Genomic DNA, 24,460 nt, shown 5'->3' on the forward strand with positions numbered 1-24,460 from the left:
AATCTGCCATGGTTCTTTATTTATAGAGCCCTGATGAGAAGAGCTTTGGAAAAACTGGAAGAAATGCCGCCGAAACTGAATACTTGACGTGAATCATAAATATATCAACAATTAAACAACATCTTCAATTTCTCTTCACACAATACGTCTCCTTGCAGTATCAACACTAATTCGGCTGACTTTTACATTTGATCTAATTCATAGATAGGTTATATTTACAGCATAACAGTGCACAGCTGATATAAAAGGACTTGTAGTTTTTAAAGATATTACTGATTTTCTTTGAATATAAGAATGTAAATACTGAGTCTGAAATAGTATAGCAATATGCTCTAAAATTATGTGAAAGGAAGAATAAAACTACACATCTTCAGATGTTGTACATACATAAGTGTCCTACACTAATAATACAAAGTTATAGAGGGGCAAAGTCCCTCCCCTTCCGGGAGCCTCCATGGGACCCCGGAAGCGGAAAATTATACATTGAAGTCAATGGAGAGAGAAAAGTTATCTTTTGATCCCGTTTGAATTGTGCCACGAATGACACATATGATGTTTGTCAATTTTAAACAATCATTTCCATGTAAAAAAAAAGTCAGTTTGTCGTAAAACTGTTGAAATATAAGACTATGAAAAATACGCAACTAGAAAGACTACAAATCCCAAATGTGTTCTGGGTCGCGTAAGTGATGTCATAGTATTCTCCAAGACTGGTTGCGACTCGCAAAGCAAAGAGGAAGAAGAAGACTGATTTATTCCCTCCAATAAATATAAGAGATTGCTCCAATAAATTCACTTTTACAAGATGCCTGTGTGCTTTGTACCAGGTTGTAATCACAAAAGAGATCATACCACTTGCTCGTTCTATCGCTTCCCGTCTTATGAAAGGACCAGGAGTCGTTGGACCAAACATATCAGGTAATATACATGTTTTGCATGGAACATAGTCAAGTTAGCTAACTAGCTAGTAGCGAACATGTTAGTTAGCATTACACTACATTACTTAGCCTTGTCATTTGTATTAGCCTTAACATGAAGTAAACCAAAATGTTAAACAGTAAGAGTAGTCATGATGGTAAGTATTTTGTGAAACATTTGAAGAGTAGCCTATCGCCCCCTCCACCAGGTGCTAAGGGGGCGGGAGGTAGGCTAACGCCACATTAGCATATGTTATACTTAATGCTATCTGCACAAATGGTTAACATTGAACATTAAAAGATCAGGCAGTTCAGGGAGAGTCGAAGGAAGGAAGGCAGGCAGCTTTGCATGACATTCTTCTGTACGTGTGTCATTGTGATGACAGTGAGGGTGAGTCAATCTGTTTGTTGGAAAGACAGTAGTTGAGTGATTACTGAGAGAAAATTATTAAAATAGATAATTATTCAGTGTTGTTACTTTAAAGTGTTGTTACTGACCTTTTTCTCTTTTATTTTCTTTACCTCACCTGTAACTGCTGAGACCCTGAGGAACATGCACACTGGACTGACCTGCTCTGGCAACCTGATTTCCACTGTACGTAATAGTATTTGGTTATGGTATATTATTTATATACATCAAAGGCACAATGCATCCCCCAGAGACACACATGTATTGAGTGTGATATTTTGCATTGGTCATGTGAAATCATCTTTACATACTAGAAAACTGTAGCAGCGGCAACTTGTTTTGAAATTGAATTTTTAATAAGCGATGATCAAGTTGATTTAGCTGTTTTCTTTATTCTTCTCTCTTCCCAGCTCCATCCATCACCATTCTCTGTTCCTGCAGGTCCTGCTTGCTAATCAATATTCATATTTTTTTACACGATTACAAATCAAGTCAATGTATTGTATGACATGAAGTTGTGCTTCATTCTGAGTCAATAATAAATTCATTCTGCCTTCAACTGCAAAATTATTGTGGACTGCACCGACATCCATGTAGCTGCCCCCCAGTAAGATGAACCAAGCAAAGTTGACACTCAACATACAGCTGTGCTCTTAAGTTTACATGAAGAATTTGTGAAATATTGTTAATAATAGGTTTAAATGATTATTAGTAATTAATTATATAATTGTCTCATTGTAGATGAGCAGACAGGGAGCCAGACGAGAAAAGCAGAATATGCAGCTGCCATTTTCCATATGGAAAAGAGAAAGGGCCAAGTGTATTTGAGTGGACAAAAGAGAAATCCCAAATACGAAAAATAAAATTATACAATTTACAGATATATATATATATATCCTATATACACCATGTATAATGATGGTGTATGATGTAGAAGGAAGTGTGGTAGATAACAAGTAAATATAGAGTTACATACAGATCCATGTTACAGCAAAAGATGGAATAACTAAGAAGCACGCAGTATAATAATAATTACATGCAACAATTAAATAACTGCTCAGCATCTCCACCACAATCCCAAAATGCTGTGTCCTGTTTTCCTCCCCTCTGCATAACACCCCATCACACATACGAAACACAACGCAGAGTCCGAGGGTGTTAAGAGTATGTTTATTTAAATGTCCTCCTCTCTACTGGCCAACACATATGCTGGGTGTAGAATTGTTCCAGGAGGAGGAGATTTCCATGCCATGCAGGGTCTTTGGGGATGGGGATGATGATCGCCTCCTTCGTGGTCCACAGTAGCAGAGACTCCGGTCTGTGATGTGCAGCTGTTATATAATACAATACATTTTTGAAATACATTTGATCAACAAAAAAGGATTTGGTCAGGATCTAGAGTCAGTGTGTAGTTTATTAATTAATCAATGCTCTCTACATTAGGAAAACACATACCAGAGGGAGTCACACACAGCTGTGCCTAGATAACCAAACAAATTGACAACAGGGATGCAAACTCATCAGGTATGAAAAAGATGACAAGGATCCGAGCCCCCTGACCCCACAGAATATTGGCTTTAAAATGAGGAATAACAGAGGATTTTAGCAGTCAGAACAACTAAAGCAGCAGTGTTAATAATAACAGAAACGCCATAGAGTCACATCTAATAGAAATATTTAAAAAGCATTTATTTTAATTGTGTAGCAGTCAGTTTATAATTTTGGCAGCACTGTTGAGCATTTTGAAAATGTATTTTCATGCCTCTGTGCAAGGCTTAGTCTTTCTATCTTTATAGCCACTGGTGTAAAGTAACTAAGTTCATAAACTCAACAAGTACTATACTTGGGCACAATTTTGAGATACTTGTACTTTACTTAAGTATTTCAATGTTTTGCTACTTTGTACTTCTACTCCACTACAGTTCAGAGGTACATGGTGTACTTTTACTCCACTCCGTGTATTTAATCCCTTTAGTTACTTCACAGATGTGGATGAATGATGTGAAATATAATCAAGTGTTAAATCAGACTTTAGTTCCACCTGGAGTAAATCCAAAAGCTACCCTGCAGTATACAAAGTCATTCAAACTAGCTGCAGCTTTGATAACACTTTAATGATCACTCATTATAAAACATATCATATTATTCTGAAATGGACCAATCTGCAAAATGACTACTTTTACTGTCGCTACTTTCACTATATTTTGATAATAATACTTTTCTACTTTTACTTGAGGAACATTTGGAATGCATGACTTTTACTGTAACAGAGTATTCCTACACTCTGGTACTTCTACTTTTACTCAAGTACAACATCTGAGTACTTCTACTTTTACTCAAGTAGCCTACACGATCTGAGTAGGCTACTTCTACTTTTACTCAAGTACAAGAACTGAGTACTTCTACTTTTAATCAAGTACAAGATATATACTTATACCACCTCTGTTTATAGCCTATGAAAAAAACGATTAGAAAACGAAGGCTAGAGCTAACGTTAGCAGATAGTGACAATGTATGCTAGTTAGCTAGCTCAACGATAATATTGCGACGGGAAAAAAAAACTTTTCAGTGCACATCACGCTCTGCCGCTCCGACAGGGAGCTCTACTCTGAACACCTGAACGGCCCATTCTAACAGCTGTTCACCAGCGGTCCAGTCTGTGCCACAGTGACTCCGGACGCACAGTTAATATTAACGAACGCACCGTAGGTAATGTAGCTGCTGAAGCTAGACCATCATCGCCGAGCAGCAGAGGCTTATTATACATCATGAGCAGAGCCGACAGGCAGGAAGACTCGAGCACACAGCTCGCGCTTCATTATAATATATTAAAAAAGCTCGCGGTCGCACATTAATCCGGGTCCCAGACCCCCTCCCATACCCCAAAATATTTGTATTGCAGATCTACATGAATCACACAAACGACCTATTTTGGATTCAAAACGGAGAATTTCGCCGAAAGGTAATAAGTTTGCATACCTGGACAAGATAACCAAAATCCTTGAATCTACACACAGCAAATAAACTCAAATGACACAACGAGATGTAAAAAGGAGATCACACATAATAGTCGATATAAAACTGGCCGCTTCAATCTGAAGAGCAACTAAAACAAAACACGGGAGTGTATCTTGTTCTTGTGAACACTAATGTTATCCACCGCATACACAGACACCACGAAGTTCTTAAGGAGAAAACTAGTTGCTAAAACAAAACACGTTAGTGTACCTTGTTAGCTAGCTGACATTAACCTTAAACATTGCACTCATATTACTCACTGAAACCTTGTAAAGCCGGTCCCGCATGCTGGCTCTTACAGAACCGCTCCCTTTCGTGTATGTACAGCTCTCAACATGCCCAGACTTGTAGTGATTTTCACCTCGTTTTATACTTTTTCGCCTCATTCTGAAAGAAACAGGTGAAATGTACTAACGTGACAGCCATCTTTGTGATGGTGACGCGTTTTGTGCGAGACCAGAGACCTGTAGTTCACTGAGCGGTTTCACAGAAAAAAAATTGTAACTTCACAGTTTTAGGACACATTTGTATTTTTTTGACTTGCAAAATGTTCTTTTAATTTGACAAACATCATATGTGTCATTCGTGGCACAATTCAAACGGGATCGAAAGATGACTTTTCTCTCTCCATTGACGTCAATGTATAATTTTCCGCTTCCGGGGTCCCATGGGTCGGAAGTAGATGGGCGGGACTTCGCCTCTCTATTATGGCTGTGTGTACCTTGTGTGCACCGCCTAGTGGTTAAAGCATGTTATTGAATTATTGTTTTTATGTGTTATATGTGATTAAAAAAATATTAAGAGTACATACTTTCATAGGGGGAAAGTAGAAGGTCTGTGATAGAAATATAGAACAAAAAAATCAAGAAGATACTAAGTGATCTCTACAATAAAACAGTTTAGTGCAGGATGTACAAAGATATTAATAGGAGGAGATGCAAAACAGAAAAACGAATTAACCTTTATTTAAACATTAAATAATACTTTAGATTAAGGTCTTCTTTTAAATAAGAAAAAAGCTTTGGGGGTATCTATCTACAGATAAATATTAAGCCTGACAAATTACTTAACATCTAATATATTGCTATGTTGAAGCACTTATTTTAACTGATATTATACATATGCATTATACTCTTATATATGTAGATAGTATAAGAAATGTGCAGAATATGACAGTTTAATGGTGGAGGTACACACATATTGATAGATGTCTTGTAATGCGCTGTTGAGGAACCTGTGACCCAAGATTTTCATTCATTGCATAACTACACCGTAGTTGTGTATATGATATGTCAAACCTTTGAAAATCTTGAAAGGGATGTGCAAAATAGCCATTATACAGTATTTAATTAACTATTAGTGGAGAATAACGAATAATGAATATCCTTTATTACTTGTTTCCATTCATGTCAATTGCAGATAAACCTTTATTCTTCTTAAGCACCAACTATCAAATATCTCTCCTGATTGTTAGCACTTGACTATCACCTTACCCGAATTTTACTCAGGTGTAACTAAAGTCTGATTTAAGGGTTGTTTATATTTCACATCATTAATCAGAATCTGCAAAGTAACTCAAATAATTGTAGTGGAGCAAAAATACCAGGTTAACCTCTGAATTATAGTGGAGTAGAATTACAAAGTAACAATGAGCTGTCATGTTGGTATATTAATGCTGCCCAATATGGACACAAGCGATTTCCACCCATTCATTAATTATATGTTTTACATTTGATAACACCAATGTGTTTAATACTGGCAACTTGTAATTGTGGGGAAAACGAAAACGTTCAGTAGAGACGTCCCATAGAACATTTTGCGAAACACAATGGCCAGTATGTGTAGTTCTGGGGGGGTGTTCGATTCCAGTTTCGGATAGTCTGGCGTGGTTTCGTTCCATTTCAAACAGCTGTTTGACGCGGCGTAACCTTGGCGCACTGCCACTCCAATATCCAATCCCAGAGCTTGAAGATTAATCACGGGGACTGTAGTCCTAAACGATAGCTGGGGATTATGGGTAGTGTAGTGTCTTCGGCCATCCTAAACTCCTAGAGGCCTACGTCTGTTTCCGGTTATTTTTATTTTGAAATTCAGTTCCTGACGGACGCCAAAAAAGCCCGAGATTATGGAATCAAACCAATAAATAAAAGCAAGGATAATTGTGTGTTATTGGTGAGTAAATAACAGTGTGTTATTTTGAAAAGAATAACAAATTAGAAGGAAAAAAAGATTTAAAAAATATAGATTTCAGTATTCTGAGACGTGCTGCAGGCACGAAACACATTACCAGTAGAAATACATTGCTTTTAAAATCGTGCTGTGCAACACAAAAAAAAGGGGGAAATCATGTTGGTGAACACGAATCAATAGATTAAAAATCGTGTTGGTGAACGCGAAATGCCATGAGACTGGGTTGTCACTAGTGCTGTGTACCTGGACTCACATTCAGGTTCAGGTCCGGACTCAAGTCCAGAGGTTCAGGTTCAGGTCCGGACTTATAAGTCCGGACTTGTGTCAAGTTGTGTGAGTAACTAAAGTGAACTTATTGTGAGCTAATTATCAATTGAAAATAAACTCATAATCAACTCAAATTCAAACTCGTCCGGTTTATTGTGCCCCCTTCCAACTTGTGTCTACACTAGGGGTTTCACCAACTAATCGACTAGTCGACTAGTCGACTACCTTTACCACTAGTCGGCGCTGTAGGCCCTAGTCGACTAGTCGTGGAAAAAATGGAGGTAAACGAGGTGCTGCAAAATGCTTCAAAACACGTCCGACATTCTTATGTATGGCAGTACTTCAACGAAGATGTAACCAACTCCACAGTGAAGTGTCAGTTGTGTACAGCTGTATTGAAGTACAATACAAATGCATCTGCTATGCGCAACCATCTGAAGATGAAACACCCGCTGCCGACAGCTAGCACTAGCAGTAATGCTACCACCAGTGAGCAACGGACCGGCGTCAGCACTGAACAGAGGCAACAGTGATGCGGATGATGAGCTACGGGATTACTGCCAGCGGACACCGCATATCCCCACAATGGATAATCCACTGGAGTGGTGGGCAGAAAACGTGCACCGCTTCCCCCGCTTTCGAGGAGCTACCTGGCTACTCCAGCCACAAGCACCCCGAGTGAGAGGGTTTTTTCCCTGGCAGGCAACACTGTCACCCGAAAGCGATCAAGCCTCCTTCCCCCACATGTCGATGCGTTGGTGTTCAAACCAAAAATATGGAAAGGTGGACGTTATCGTGGAGGACAGCGAATAAAGTGTTGCGCAATGCGCTGTTGCGCACTGGATTTACGTGGCATTTATGTAAACAAGAGTTTTTTGCTGTCGATTTTGGTGAGTCCAGTGTTTGTTATTTACTCAGCCATGTAACACAAATTAAAATGCAGTGTTTAATGTTACTGTATGAGTTCCAATAGAAAATACAGTTGTAAACCTCTCTTTGTGTGTCTCTATTATGACGTAACGACTAGTCGACTAGTCGACTACTATTTTGAAAAACTAGTCGACTAGTAAATATTGGTGGTTGTGAAACCCCTAGTCTACACCATGTCTTTTCTAGAACTCTACATGTGTTACTAACTACACAACACAACTACATACATAGTGATGTATATACAAGACTCAATATGCAAGAGTACAAGTCTATGTGTTCTTGTTCAAGAACAACAGCATATTGACATTGTCTGGATGAAGTGTTGCTCTTTCGGCAGACACTATATCACCATACATATAAAGGAGTTAGCTTAGCTACACTACCATATATGGCAACCAGTATCCCACGCTGTCAGTGTCCACTATGTCTAAGCTAGCTTCCCTTGACGTCACACAGATCTCGCGAGCAGTTGCGATATTTTGCGAGACTTCGTGAGCTCAGTAATGGCCGCCATATCAGAAGCCAAAACAATGTTTTTCGTCTTTTCTCAGCGCAAATTTCTCGATCTATGGAAGGTTTTAGTTGGTTTAGAACACAAAGGAGAATATACGTAAGTACCGGTTCCTGACGTTCCGGTTTTAACCGGACTTGAACCGAAACTTTTTACAAGTTCAGTACCGGTTCGGCTTACCGGTACGCAGCACTAGTTGTCACTGTACAAACACTTCACCCAGGACAAAAAATGCTCCCCAACACCAAAAGCCTGCAATGTGGCAGCCAGAAAAGTGTGATCCACACGATCAAACGCCTTCTCCTCGTCAATAGAAATAATAACAACATTTATATTATACAGTTTGCAAACACCAAAAGTGTCTCTCATCAAAAACTAATTGTCCACAATTGATCTGCCAGGGATACAATATGTCTGATCAGAACCGATAAGAACTTCGATTAAACACTTCAGTCTGTTAGCTAAAACCTTTGACAGTATCTTATAGTCCGTACATAAGAGAGCCACAGGTCTCCAATTCTTCAGCAGGGTTAGATCTCCTTTCTAATGCTGCATTCAGATCGGACGCGATGCGATGTTTGGGGGCGGCACGATTACATGTAAAGTCAATGCATAGAAGCGGACAGACGCGAATTCGCTCCGACGGCGAGCATGAAGCGGTGGACGCGGCGCGAATCACGCGATTGAACTGTGCCCGTCAAACGCGAGAGTTCAATTTTTTCAACTCGAGCGTCAAATTCACGTGACGCGTTCTCGCGGAAACCAATCAGCGGTGAGGATCTCAGCCTGCCGCTACTGACGTTCAACCAGAAAACATCAGCCATTAGCTGTTAGCAGTTAGCACACAGAGCTCCTCATATCTGTTCAGAAACTGTACAAAAGTTAAACAAGTACAAACCACAGTCTGTCTGTCATGGCGAATACAGTCGCTGGTTTATTTATGTCTGTAGGCCATTGTTATGAGTGTGGAGTGAGCATATACAACGTTAGCTTAGCCTGGTCGACCCAATCTCAATTCAGAAAACAAGCATTTTAAAAGGTGTTTGCCTGCCGTCTTGTCTGCAGACTTGTCAAGCATTAATTCATGATTTTTACTAACCGGTATGACTATGTTGTTACGTCGGCATCATTTATAAACGTGTATTACAATTTAATCACGGTAAAATATGTTCATTTTGTTGTAGTTGTAGCTCCCGAGCCAGCGCATCTTGTTTGAATGATGCGAGTAAACACAGCTGGCAGCGAATATTTGCATTGCGTCCGGTGTGAACGGACAATTAGACAAGAGCGATGCGATAGGAGCGATTAGAGCGAAGCGAATACTCGCATCGCGTCCGGTGTGAACGCCGCATTAGGCAACAGTGAAATCACTGCACGCCTACAGGAAGCTGGAAGAGTCTCTTTCCCAAAGGACTCCATCAATGCGTCTAGCAAGTCATGTCCTAAAATACTCCAGAAATGTTTGCAAGTTTGCAGGTAAACCGTCTATGCCCGGAGCCTTGCCGGAGGCCATCTGTGTCACCGCAGATGCGTAATGTCAGAGCCCAGAGTGTCACTTTCGGCTGGACTCAGCTGTGGAAGACCCTGAAGAAGTTTATCAGCAGCTTCCACGTCACAACCTTCGGCTTTGAACAGGTCCGTGTAGAAGGACACTGCATGCCTCCTCATCTCAGCAGGTTCAGAGGTAACCTGTCCATCGGGGAGAGGCAGACATACCATCTGCTTCCTTTGGCCCACAGACCTCTCCAGGTTCATCAATGTCTCTCATGGAAGCAAAACGGGCTCTGACCAGAGCTCCCTTGGCCTTCTCCTGAAGAAAACAGTTAAGCTGTTGATGGGGACTGTTCTATATTTCGAGCAGACACACTCTCTAACTCTCTGATCTCCCTCTCTAACTGCTCTATAGCTCTAATGTTTGCAGTGGAGTAGGCTGTATACTGTTGGCAGAACACTCTAATCTGAGCCTTTCCTACCTCCCACCACTGACTCAGGGAGGGAAAATACTTTCTTTGATTTCCAGTTGATCCAAAACAATTTAAAATTCTCACAGAAAATCAAATCTTGTAACATTTTAACATTAAACTGCCAGAACGATCTAGGTTTCTCTGTGTTGGATAAAACCAAATCTAAAGAAACTAGCTGATGGTCTGTAAAACCAACAGGTTGGATGTGACAGTTCACTGCACGAATAATAAAAGAAGCACACATGTAAAATCTGTCTAGCCTGGCTGCACTGACGCCACCATCTAGACTTCTCCTCCCGGTGTATTTTTTAACAGAGGGGTGTTTCATCCTCCACACATCCACTAAGTCCGCCTCTCTTATCACCTGTGACAGTAAAAGGGACGACTGAGGATGCGGCTCCCGTCCTATTCTGTCTAAAGTGACATTAGTGCAAACGTTCCAGTCCCCCACCCCCCCCCCCCCCCCCAGTATAACACACTCCCCCTGTACACTAGTGTCTAGCTTGTCTTTTAATAACTAAAACAAAGATACACGTGCAGGGCCCTGATTGGGTGCATAAACATTAATAAAAGTGAGAAAGAACTCTAACAGTTCCACTTTCACCATCAAGGCTCTACCTGCCACTATCTCTGTGCTGGATAAAATCTTAACATTTAGAGAGGGGGAGAAAAAAAAGCTACTCCAGCACTAAGGTTTGAGCCATGACTGAGTACATACTGACCCCCCCACCACATTCCCCAGTCCATCTCATTCAGGCTATCACTGTGCGTTTCCTGCAGAAATATCACATCTAATTTTTCTGATTAAAGACCTCTAACACTAAAGCTCTTTTCTGTGCACTTCTACCCCCGTTAATGTTTAAAGAAGCAACCCTTAAAGCCTGCATTAGAGGAAGGAGATAGAGAAAAAGAACAGACAAGTACACACAGCAGAGAGGAGACACCCAGTGTTACATGATCATGTTGAAATTATTTAGACCTTTTCAGTTTCCTCCCTCTTTTGCTTCCTTTCGTAACTTTTTTCATAGTAGTTACATGCTTCCTGAGACGATAGCGTTTCTTTTCTTTTCATCCAGCAGGTCTAACCCTACCACTGTATGAAGAAACTTTTTAGTGTCAGGGAAAAAGTCTCTCACTTCCACTGACTTGCCAAAATACATTAATCTCTTCCAAAGAATATATCTCTGCGTTCTGAGAGAGACTATCTGCAACTGAAATACAGTCAGAATCCCCCTCACCGTCCGTGTCCATCTCTTTCACCTCAATATTCTCTGCAGCCTGTTGAAGCTCTTTTTGCCGCCGCCAGACACAGCTCCTGCTGTGTGCCAACGGCCTCCATTTTGACGGACAGGATCGTAAAATTATCGTGAATTATCAATGATGGGCGGGGCGCACGCTCGTGAACTGTTAGCGCCGTGTTATGCATGCCCACTGCACCTCGCGGACACACACAGCGTAAAGCCAAAACTCACAGACATTTCAATGATTTGTACGGCAAAGTTGGGTTTGGAAACGGTGTAATTTCCTTTTTGGCAGGCATGCATAACACCGGAGCCTGACTGCGGGGAAACTTTGGCGCTGTTCCGAGTTTGTTCTAATCCGTCAAAATGACCGACTGCTTTCAGATTTTTCCGTCATTGTTAAAAAAAATCCGTCATAGACGGAAAATATTCGGTTAACGCGTCCTCTGCTCTCCACAATCCCTGTTTCATCTCTCACGATATTCATCCCTACTGCAGCGGACCCAGCTGCCCCAGGCTAGGCTGCCCCGGGCTCGGCGGGCTCGGCTGCCGCAGCGGCCCCAGCCACCCCAGCGGCTTCGGCTGCCCCGGCGGCCCCGGGCTCGGCCCAGCCGCACCCGGCGGAGCGGCGTGCCGTCTCTGTGGACATGCAACACGTTTGTGACCCGACTCCCCGCACTCAAAACACTTTACGTTCCCTGAGCGCGCATTAACCATATAAAAACCCTATTCGTGCCTCACCCAGAAGGACAAATTTAGTGTCTGAGTGGGACAATTCAGAAACATGAAAACCTGTCTCCGCAGAGATTGGACATGTTTTAGCTTTCCATCCTTACACCCCAGAACAGTGCGGAGATACTGGCAAACTTACCGAAACACTTCAGCTCCCTTTCCAGCGCCTCATTCGGGATGAACGGAGGAACGCCAGAAACAGTGATCCACGTGGACGTTGTCGCCAGCGGTGAAACTTGAATATATTCCTCGTTTAGCATTAATCCGCTCTCAATAAATTCCGTCACATATTTCTGGTCTTTCAAAAAAGACCACGACCGCTTTGTTCATGCTGGAAGCATAGGAGATGTTTACATGACCGACCTGATCCCCCACAGCCAGCAGCACCTGCTCCACTGTGCTTGCGGCCTGAGCCACCAAACGCACTCAGAGACACCGGTGGCCCCCCAAAGGACGCCATCCCCGCCACGAGGCACGGAAAAACACTAACAAAAAAGTATTAACCGTACTTGCAAAGAGTACAAATATCCCAACGAAGAAGAAGACGAAGATGGCTGAACTGTTCAGTGTCAATCCTGTGGAGATGGAGATGGAGGTTATAAATATCCAAAATCATGTTCAGCTTAAGTCTCAGCAAAACTCACAACATGTCTGGAGCCTTGTAGACCCAGAAAACTATAAGAACATCCACCAAGCAGCACTGAACATGTCTGCTTTATTTGGCTCTACAGAACTTTGTGAAGCAGCTTTTTCTGACATGAATGAAATCTAAATACAGAACAAGACTGACTGATGAACATTTCAATGACTATCAGAGTGAACCAAAGTGGGTACACTCCAGCATTCACCTCTATGGTAGACTCCATGCAGTGCCAGTCATCTCACTAACTGTACCAAAAAAAGTGTGCCATAAGATGCTTGTAAGGTGGTGATTAAGGTGATGTATTTACTATGTGGGCCATAATAAGAAGTGAAAACATTTTATTTTTCTCTTGGACATTTATGTGAACCTTCAGTAATACTTACCACGTGGGCCATAATAATATGTGAGAAATTGTTGTTTTCTTGGATCTTGATGTGAAGTTAAGATTTTTGATAAGGTACTGCAATTTCACACGTGTACAAAAGTAGCTTAATTCAACTGATGAGTGCTATGTGAATAAATGTAAGCGATGTGATGCAAGTAGCTTGGCCACTTTCCTTTTGTCAAAGTAGCTCTCAGATGAAGAAAGGTTGGAGACCCCTGATCTAGAGAATTCGAACAGCTCTTTTCATGGCTTCCATGGGTACCTATGAGTAATTTCACTTTGTTATGAACCTTCTTAAAGAATGGAGAAACCAGCTCGAGTTCGCTAGAATTTGAAAGTACAAAACTGAAAACAAACACTGTGCAAATGGCCAGAATTCTTCTACTGATATTACACTACAACGCGATATGCAAGATTGAGATATCTTTCTCTCTTTCTTCTCCCTTTTTTTTTACATTTGTCCTTCAAGGTTGCATCTGCCTGTCCCTGTCACACCCTCAGGTTTATGTCACGGGTTTTAGTGTTGTCTGTCTAGGTTTGGGTGTTTGCTGTCATGTTTTTCCTCCTGGGTTATTGTCTGGTCCTTTTCCCTGTGTTTTTCATGTCTGTCGTTAGTTCCCTGGTGTGCCTAATTCCCTGATTGTTTTCACCTGTCACTCCTCGTGTGTCTCCTGTGCCCATCAGTGTTAGCCCCGCCCCTGATTGTTCCCACCTGTACCTTGTTACCCTGTGTTTAAATTCCCCTGTCTCCCAGTGTTCAGTGTCAGTTCGTCTTGTCTGTTGTCACGTAAGGTCTATGCTCTTGGACCTCTTTGGTTTTTGATTCCTCACTGCGTGAGCGTTTTCATTTTTGTTGATGTTTTTGGAAAATAAAGTATACACTTCTCAAGTCACCTCTGGAGTTCCCTCTAGAGTTCCCTCTCAAGTCCCCTCTCGAGTCACCTCTTCCCTCTCAAGTCACCTCTCAAGTCTCCTCTCGAGTCCCCTCTCGAGTCACCTCTCGAGTCCCCTCTCAAGTCTCTTCTCAAGTCCCCTCTCGAGTCACCTCTCGAGTCCCCATTCAAGACACTTCTCAAGTATCCTCTCAAGTTCCCTCTCGAGTTCCCTCTCGAGTCACCTCTCGAGTTCCCTCTCAAGTCCCCTCTCGAGTCTCCTCTCGAGTTCCCTCTTGAGTTCCCTCTCAAGTCACCTCTCGAGTTCCCTCTCAAGTCTCCTCTCGAGTCTCCTCTCGAGTTCCCTCTTGAGTTCCCTCTCAAGTCACCTCTCGAGTCACCTCTCGAGTTTCCTCTCGAGTCTCCACTCAAGTCACTACTCTTGTGCCGTTGGAGGTTCCGCTGGGGGTCCTGCCAACCTTATGTCTTGCGTCGTTGGAGGCCCCGCCGACTACTCTTCTGCCGGGGCTCCTGCCAACCCTATGTCCTGTGCCATTGGAGAACCCGCCGACTACTCTTCTGCCGGGGGTCCTGCCAACCTTATGTCTTGTGCCGTTGGAGGCCCCGCCGACTACTCTTCTACCGGGGGTCCTGCCAACCCTATGTCATGTGACATTGGAGGCCCCGCCGACTACTCTTCTGCCGGGGGTCCTGCCAACTCTATGTCCTGTGCCGTTGGGGGCCCCGCCGACTACTCTCCTGCCGGGGGTCCTGCCAGCCCTATGTCCTGTGCCACTGGAGGGCCCGCCGACAACTCTCGTGCCGGGGGTCCTGCCGGCCCTGTGTCCTGTCCCGTTGGGGGTCCCGCCGACTACTCTTCTACCGGATGCCCTGCCAACCCCATGTCCTGTTTCGTTGGAGGCCTCGACATCACCTGTATCGCCGGGGGTCCTGCCAACTCCTTATACTCTTCCGTGGAGAATCTTGCCAACACCCGTTCCAGCAGCTCCGGTTCCTGTCCGGTCAACACCGGCTCCTGCCCGGTCCCCTGAGAGCTGTGGTCTTCGCCCCTCCTCAAACTCTGCCTTGCTCCCGGGCCATCCGCCCGAGACCCCCTTTTTGAATTTGCCTTGCCCCCGGGCCGTCCGCCCGAGTTCCCCTTTTTGAACTCTGCCTTGCCCCCGGGCCGTCCGTCCGAGTTCCCCTTTTTGAACTACTCTGCCTTGCCCCCGGGCCGTCCGCCCGAGACCCCCTTTTTGAACTCTGCTTTGCCCCCGGGCCGTCCGCCCGAGTACCCATCCATGGTCTCTGCCTTGCCCCCGGGCCGTCCGCCCGAGACCCATCCTCCGGACCCCCTCCACCCACTCTGCTGGACTTTGTTTTTTGGGACGTCTGGGATCCGTGCCTTGAGGGGGGGGGGGGTTCTGTCACACCCCCAGGTTTATGTCACAGGTTTTAGTGTTGTCTGTTTAGGTTTGGGTGTTTGCTGTCATGTGTTTCCTCCTGGGTTATTGTCTGGTCCTTTTCCCTGTGTTTTTCATGTCTGTCATTAGTTCCCTGGTGTGTCTAATTCCCTGATTGTTTTCACCTGTCACTCCTCGTGTGTCTCCTGTGCCCATCAGTGTCAGCCCCGCCCCTGATTGTTCCCACCTGTGCCTTGTTACCCTTTGTTTAAATTCCCCTGTCTCCCAGTGTTCAGTGTCAGTTCGTCTTGTCTGTTGTCACGTAAGGTCTATGCTCTTGGAACTCTTTGGTTTTTGATTCCTCACTGCGTGAGCGTTTTCATTTTTGTTGTTTTTGGAAAATAAAGTATCCAACAAATACTTTACCTCTGTCTCCCGGGTCTTGCATTTGGGTCCTTCATACTACGTGCCTAAGATCTTAACACTCCCTCTCTGTCTCATGGATGTATAATAAGAACTGGATACAGCGTGGGAGGCGGGGCCTCATTAATTCCTATGAGAGTTGCTCAATGGCGCATGATGACAAAATGGCCCAACTTTTGAGAGAGCGAAACATCACAGATTACCCGGCATGCCTGAGAAGTACCCGTATGTGCGGTCATAGAGCATGCGCAACTTTAACCACGCCGCCCAAAAGGCTCGTTCAAGCACTTGAATTTGCGTACACGTAACAACACCGCGCATTCATGACAGCATGGTACTGGATTTATACTAACGAGGCGGCAGTTAGCAGCTAGCGGCTAGCTAGTAAATTATGCTAAGTTACACATCAATCTTTATGTACTTTTATATTACGCTGACATCAGGATCTAGTGATATCCAAGCAACAGAGCTTCATTTAGCATGATACTTGTGTGGGTTGTACATGAAACCACTTAATGATAACGTAATATTAACTTTATTTAATACAACATTTACGGTACAAGATTTACATCATACAGCCCATGTAGTATAATATTTTACAAATGATGAATTACAGCAAACATGTGCAATATATCCATTATTACAGCTCCGTGGGATGGCAGTAAGGCGATATGTTCCGTTGTTATTGTGCATCCATGGGTAAAGACAAACTCATGTAGTACTGAACATGTCACATGAACGTGCCGGGCGGCGCGGTCCCGTGGGTTAGATGCGCGTTCATAATGTCGAGGGAAATAACTCTCAGAATAACGTTATTAGCACATTTTTACAACTTGAGGAACGAATGTTTTTAATAAGGGCTATACAAACGTTTATACTGGGTAGTTTATTTAGTTTAAAAAAAATTATCCAACGAGTTACAGACCACTCTTTCTCAATGTAAGTCAATGGGAAAAAGTGTTTCCGGGACCAGCAACCAAACGAAAGTGTAGTACCGCCGTTTGGCCACAACGAATATTCTCATCAGACTCCGGCGCACTTCCTGGGGGCTTGCTCTGTCTGCACTCCTCTTGCTTTTTCCTCCCATTACTGTCACTGCCTCTTTCTTCCCCTGACTCACATTTCCTGTTCCCCACTTAACAAAGTGAAGAGCGACAACTCCACTACCTTGACATTCCCTCAGGGGCCCTGTTGAAAAATAAGAATTGATGTTGTCCTGATGCTCAAGTTTCCGCTCAAAATACAAATGATTAATTCACTCGATACAGGATGAGTTTGTTTCATAAAAAAAAACATATTGCTGTATTCCTACAATTTCAACCATTTAAGTCCCAATTTGTGACTACGAAATGTTTCAAATATCATAAAGGAATCATATAAAATAGGAAAACAAATTTAAATCCAATCCAAGGAGGCATGCCCTACTTTTTCTAGTATAGTAATTCAATGCTGCATTGATTTGGAATCCCTTGGTCACATGACATGGAACTTTCTAAAAAGAATGATACATTTTCAATAAAATATTGATAATCAATATGAAAAAACACTTCAGAGGTATCCTTCTCAACCAGTGTAGTATGACAATGCTGCACTGGTTTCGAGTGAGTTGGTCACATGACATGGAAGGCATTGAAAAAAAAACGAGAATACAAAAAAAGATATCTCAAATATTTAAATAAAATTAAAAATCCAATTACAAAACGTTTCCTTCTCGTCCAGTTTATAATTACAATCCCTAATTGAGAAAAGGGAATTTCTATTGAAAAATTATCAGAATTTCACAAACAAATTGTAATACATTTGAAAAATAACACTGAGATGTGGTGTTTCCTACTCGGCCAGCAGTACAATGCTGCATTAATTTGGAGCCACTTAGTTAGATGACATGGGAACCTTATACTAACATGATCAAATAAGACCGGCCTTGGATATGCCTGATTATAATTCGTTTAATGTCCCGGGGCCCGAAGAGGCATACACAAGCTGCCCTTGGGACTTGACCGACAGTTAGTAGGGACCATAACATTATAGATGCGGGGGTCATACAGGGGCTGTCCTCTGCGTGCCAGGATGAAAGGTACGTATTATCCTGAGAGGTCATTCTGAGGGGGCTGGGATCCTTCCTGTTCAGGGACATGTATATATCTGGGGTAATACCCGTAGGGAGGGTCATGCAGAGGCTGTCCTATGGGATTAAACCAGGTTATAATTAATGTATCGTCTCTTATATAGGCCCCATTGAAGCTCAAACATGGAGGAAAATAGTGAAAGGCATGGAAAAGGTCTTTTTACTTTATCTACATATCCATTTCTCTCCTTTATCTCTTATACTGCTAAAGGTCTGCTCTCACTGGCATTACAGGTGCAGAGATCAGCTTTTTTAATATTGGTGACTATTACGATTTAATAAAGTCATCACTGTAATCTATAATTGATGGAGGATGGACATTATAGAACTGCCCTCATTAGCAAGTCTATAGGATTCAGAGGGGAGGAGGAGGAGCAGAAGAAGGAAGAAGAGGACAGAGGAAGAGAAAAAGCAGGAGAGCCACACCGAGTGCACTTAATGCAAGGAAGATGAATTTGCGCAACCAATGTGTGCATGATAAAGCGTTTGTGTAGATTTGTGTTTGTTTTGGTGTGTGAAGCTGAAAACTTGAACTACTGTTTAAAAAGGGGCGTTTGAAATTCTACTGGAGAAAAATACTGAGAAAACGCTTCTTTTTTTTCATGGATACTTTCAAAGAGATGACAAAACACCACAGTGAGTGCTACTCTTAAAAATAAAAAACAAACAGTAGTAAGAATTTTTCCGCCGGAACTGAGAGTCTTACATATCGAAATGCCAAGGCTTTTTTATAAGTGAGCTACCGACAAAACTCAAGCACACTTAGAAGGATGTTAAACGAATATTTATGTTGTGTCTCTACTGTGACACGTTTCCATGCCAGATCTCCATCTGGAGGTAACTCTGGGATTTTAGCCGTTGCAGACCATTTACACTCAGAGAGACCATAAACACTACAGAAATGGGAAAAACCCCAAAAGTAAAATACAGCCTCTTTAAGAATTAAAGTCAGATGTTGGGTTTTAAGCCATGAATTGTGATTTGAAAAAGAAGGTTCTCATATTTATATTGTGTGAAAGAGGTCCTTACATTTAAAGCATAAGTAATTTTCTCATCCAAATAGACCTTTTAAAATATAATCATTTGTAAACATAATAGTGTCATTCCGTTTCAAACCCAATTGTTTTCCAGTTATTTGTTATAATAGTGTGCGTTTTAAAATATTTGATTCCAGCTTGTGGACCTGTGTTCCATGAATTACCTCTCAGTCTGTCTCCTATTTCTACACTGTCCTGTCAAATAAAGTCAATATACCCCCGCAAATAATTGTTATTTGAATAATCATACTGACTGATTCATTTTTTTAAATCAAATTACAAAGCAAAACAAGCTAGTAGAATGTAGTTATTTCTATTCCTAGACAATCATCATTAGTCAGCGATAAATAATATAATACTCCCATGTCTGTTGATAGATGGTTTATCAGATATCAAAGCCAGTGCAGATTTTGCTACCTATTTGTTTCCCACAGATCTACAGAGGGCCTTCACTCTTAAATATACATTATACATGACTGCCACCTTGTGGCGCAAAGCGGTAATATATTTAGATACATGTTGCCAAGGATTTGAAATGAAATAGAATTATTGCTTTTTCGTGTGTGTCAAAAACAGTTAAAGCATAAGAGAGAAAAAAAACAAAGATTGTTGTCTTGTTGGGTTTACATGTAAAAATAAAACCTGAGAGCTCAGTGCGTTTGATGAATTTGGCAACTTCTTAAATGTTTTACACTGTCATTTGAATATTTGAATTGATATTTTCCCCACCGTCTCATCTGCTTTCACTTATTACTGATGGCTATACATAAGAAATATCTGATCAATACTACACTGGTTGGTTCGGCCCTGATATTTTAGTGCAGGTATACTTGCCTTCAGAGCTATTGATTGAATCCTGCTTCCTGGGCAGTACGTGCCTGAGGTAATACTGAGTATATGTGTGCTGACTGTCAAATAACTCCAAGCATTTTTTATTTTTTAATATTAGAATTATCAAATGCTCTCCTTTCTCTTCCCCCTTTTCTCTATGTTAGATGTGTCTGTTGACTATCCACCAAATGCTCCCAAAGGAAATAACTGCCTTTTCAGTCACACCCCTACCTTAAACACAGGGAAATAAAGACACAGGAAAGAAGACAGAAAGGGAAAAGAACTGAGCGAGAGGCGGCAGAGAAAGAGACAGACACCAGAGGACGAGAGTAAAGAGAGAGACAGAAAGTAGCAGACAGTAGGAGAGCAGATTGAATCCCCCGAGACCTCATTAGAACATTACCACAGCTCAGTTCAAGGCCACCAAAAAAAAACAATGTTACACTTTCTCTGCAACTGCAAACAAAACACACACAGCTTCCCCACATAGCCCACTAATCTGGCAGTCAGTGGGTTTTTTTAGGCTTGCAGAAACCGATTTATGGTGACATGTTTCAGTACATCTTCCAAAGTGTACATGTATGCACTTTTTTGAAGAGGTTATCTACTGCTGTACTGGTCAAATTTAAACAATATCTGAAAGGTCCCATAATGCTTAGCGGTATATCAATTATCAAGACCCCACTGTAGTAATAGGGTGATGCAGTGATTATGTATTTTTGTAGGCCGAACCGAAAGTAAGCATCCCTTGACTTTTAGCAATATTTTTTCCATTGGATATTGGAATAATCCAGAATAAAAGGTTTGTGGCAAACTAACATTAATGATACTTACACATTGTATTCAGCAGGATAATATCCACATATTAGCATTACTTTTATAGTAGTTGTAGTGTAAATTATATTTCCAGCAGTTAAAAGCTAACGTAAGGCTAAACGACCTACAATCTGTACGATGACTTCACGTTACCACCCCTACAGATGGAGCACTGAATTTCGAACTCCAGTTTACAGCTTCCTGCCTACTACCTGCCAAATACCAGTATAGAGGAATGTTAAGCCCTCCCACTATTTTCCAAGAGGGCGTTGCCAGATTTTCAATTTCAGGTTTTAACCAGGAGATGGCGCTTCATTCACAAATACAGAAAGACAAGTTTCATGGACTTTCAGTTGTGTTTTGAAGAGCATTTGAACACATCAATATTTTAGATCAGGGGTCCCCAAACTTTTTCCAGTGAGGGCCACATAACTTTTCCCTTCTCTGATGGGGGGCCGGGTCAGTTTGTAACAGAAAAAGTGTGACGATCGCAGTGGTGCCTAAATGTAAGAATTTATTGTTTTCCAAAAAGCCACACATAAGCAAATATGAATAACCCTTTCTGAGATCAAATAACCCCCTCTGTGTTCTTCACAGAAAAATTTAACTCAGGAAATATATAATAACACTATTTATGAAATCAATAAAAATCAAATAACCCTCTCTGGGTTCTTCACAGAAAAAAAGTCAGGAAATATGTAATAACAGTATTATGAAATCAATAATACCCAAATAACCCTCTCTGGGTTCTTCACAGAAAAAGAGTCAGGAAATATGTAATAACAGTATTATGAATACCCAAATAACCCTCTCTGGGTTCTTCACAGAAAAAAAGTCAGGAAATATGTAATAACAGTATTATGAATACCCAAATAACCCTCTCTGGGTTCTTCACAGAAACAATGCTTCTATTGTGCTGTGCACAATCTTGGTAAAAGTTCAGCTTCAGTTGTCACAGCAAAATCTCTTAAATGACTCATATGAGCAGTCTCTCAAAGTTCTTGTGTTCTTTCCTTATAGTCCAGTTGTGTAAGTTCCAGTATTATAGCCTAGTAGACACCAGTGTTTGCTCTCTCTCATCAACTTCCCCCTGAAAAACACAAAGCAAGCAGGCTGAGAAACCAAACTAAGTGATACAGCACCTACACAGCACAATACATTTCAATACAAGTATGGTTGTGGAGATGGATTTTTTATAGTGAGCTTACCTATGTACTGTATGTTCATCAGTGTGAACTGTGGGCCTGCATCTGGCTGGTGAGAAGTTCAATGTCAGGTTCCATTCTAGTCACAGCCAGTCTCAAACACTGATGCAGATGTTCATCTGTCAATCTTGATCTCCTCTGAGTTTTCAGGTGTTTCATGCGTGAAAAGGTTTGCTCGCAGATATACGTGCTGCCAAAAACTGTGGACATCTTCATTGCGTGTTTTTTTATGTTAGGGTACGTGTCTTGAGGGAGGGCGGCATAGAAGTCAATGAGACTGGTGGGCTTGAATGAGTCTTTCAGAACATCACAGCTCTGTAACTCGGCCAGCTCAAACTGATAAGAAGGCTGGGCTTCATCGATGTCGGCAACAAAGGGGTTCTGGAAAAGACGGATTTCTTTTGCATGAACATGTAGTTCACGGAATCGCACACCGAACTCCGCCTTCAGCATTTCTAGTGCTTCCACACACTTTTCAGCTGGGAACGGGACCGCTGGTTTCTCTGCAGAAAGCTTTTGGGTAGCAGGGAGATGGGTGAAGTTGTGCTTTTTCACTTGCTCCAAAAGCAGCGCTTGTTTCACCTCAAATGCTTTTATGTGGGAATACATGTCGCAAATGAGTTTCCCCTGGCCTTGTAGCTGCAAGTTAAGGCCGTTCAGCAGTTCTGTCACGTCTGTAAAAAATGCGAGGTGCCATTTCCATTCTGGGTCGATCAGCTCTGGGACCGTTTTGCCTTTTGAATGAAGAAATGCGTTAATTTCAGGTAGCAGCTCGTAAAAACGCCTCAAAACTCTGCCGCGGCTCAGCCATCGGATCTCTGTGTAGTATAATACATCTCCGTGCACAGACTCCAGGTCAGACAGGAATTGTTGGAACTGCCTGTGTTTAAGTCCATTTGCTCTGATGAAGTTTATGCATGATACCACCACCTTCATGACAGAATCCCACTTCAACACTTTGCAGCACAGTGCTTGCTGGTGAATTAGGCAGTGCACTTGTAGCGGGGCGGTGAGACCCCGCTCTTCCATCTCCCGGTTCATGCGTCCTATCAGACCCCGAGTCGCGCCCACCATACTCGGAGCCCCGTCAGTCGTGATGCTGGCAAGCTTTGCCCAGTCCAGATCCAACTCTTCGATGGTTTGACATACTTTGCCGAAAATATCCTCCCCCGTCGTAGTGCCTTTCAGACTTTGGAGGGCTGCCAGCTCCTCGCACATGTCAAAATGTGCGCTAACTCCACGAATAAAAATAAGAAGCTGCGCTGTGTCTTGCACGTCCGTGCTCTCATCAAGTGCTAATGAAAAAAAGTCAAATTCTTTTGTCTTCTGCTGCAGCTGGGCATACATTACCCCCAATTTCTTCAACGCGTCTGGTGATTGTACTCGAAGACAGACTCACGGCATTAAAAACATCTTTCTTCTCGGGACACACCTCCTCCACGACAATATTCAGACATTTCTTGACAAACTCTCCCTCAGTGAAAGGTTTACCGCAGCTTGCTATCAGTTGAGCAACACGGAGGCTGGCACGAACAGATGAATGGTTCAGCTGAGTTTGGCGTACAAATGTAGTCTGCTGAGCTAACAGTCCACTTTTTAGCTTTGCTAGTTTGTCTGCTCGCATTTGGCCTCGCAAGCTATCATACTTGTCTTTGTGATGGGATTCATAATGTCGGCGCAGATTGTATTCTTTGAATACCGCCACGGCCTCTTGACAGATGAGACAAACAGCCTTTTCTTTGCATTGAACAAAAAAATAATCGTGTGTCCACTGCAGGTTAAATACCCTGCATTCTGAATCAATTTTTCTCTTACCTAACCTTTTTGCCATTATTCCGTTCTGGGGGGGGGGGGGTAGGTTCACGTTTTATGATTAGGGCAAAGACAGTGAGGTCGTTAGCAACATTTTTTTAGCGTCATAATTCAATTCAAATGAGCTTTATTGACATGAGGAAACATTTCAGGGATTCAGTCGGGGAGGCTCACTTCACCCAGTTCTATGCGTGCATTGGTCTCGATCGCGTGGCCCGACTGAAAAAATAATAATGCGGGGGGGGGGGGGGGAGGGGGGGAGGTAATGCGTCTCTGATATTGGAAATTGTTCAAGGGGCCGGGTCAAATGTGGAGGCGGGCCGTATCCGGCCCGCGGGCCGTAGTTTGGGGACCACTGTTTTAGATCAACGAAAGTATATCTAATCTTGTAATTCAATAATATATAGTCTTTATATATTACATAATCATAATGTAAATGTTTACATTACACTTCTTTATTTGTTATGCTCATACTTTAACCTTTACAATCGTTTGCTTTAATATGCAGTATATTTTTGTGTTTGCTTCCTCCTGCTCCCTTTCGGACACATACTGAATGATTTATTATTAATATGAAGATATTATTAAGATAAGATAAGATGTTACTTTATTGATTGAACATTTTAGTTTAGAATGTGCTGTCCCACGGTAATTCAGAAGGCTCACAGGTCACATTCCGACCATTATTTAAAACAATAGGTGCTTTCACACCGTCTACAGTTTGAT

The 24,460-nt window shown here is 42.3% G+C and overlaps 1 protein-coding gene across 1 annotated transcript; it reads right to left on the reverse strand.

The window, feature by feature from the left end:
* Positions 1-21,142: 21,142 nt before the first annotated feature.
* LOC307013757 (general transcription factor II-I repeat domain-containing protein 2A-like) lies at positions 21,143-23,980 on the reverse strand. The gene is made up of 2 exons (XM_079641300.1): positions 21,926-23,980; positions 21,143-21,807 (listed from the first exon to the last, which is right to left on the reverse strand). The coding sequence occupies exon 1, from the start codon at positions 23,267-23,269 to the stop codon at positions 21,944-21,946; it is 1,326 nt and encodes a 441-aa protein (XP_079497426.1). The 5' UTR covers positions 23,270-23,980; the 3' UTR covers positions 21,143-21,807; positions 21,926-21,943.
* Between the last annotated feature and the right edge of the window lie 480 nt (positions 23,981-24,460).

This window comes from Notothenia rossii (assembly GCF_949606895.1).
Source record: "Notothenia rossii genome assembly, chromosome: 7".
Classification (NCBI taxonomy): domain Eukaryota; kingdom Metazoa; phylum Chordata; class Actinopteri; order Perciformes; family Nototheniidae; genus Notothenia; species Notothenia rossii.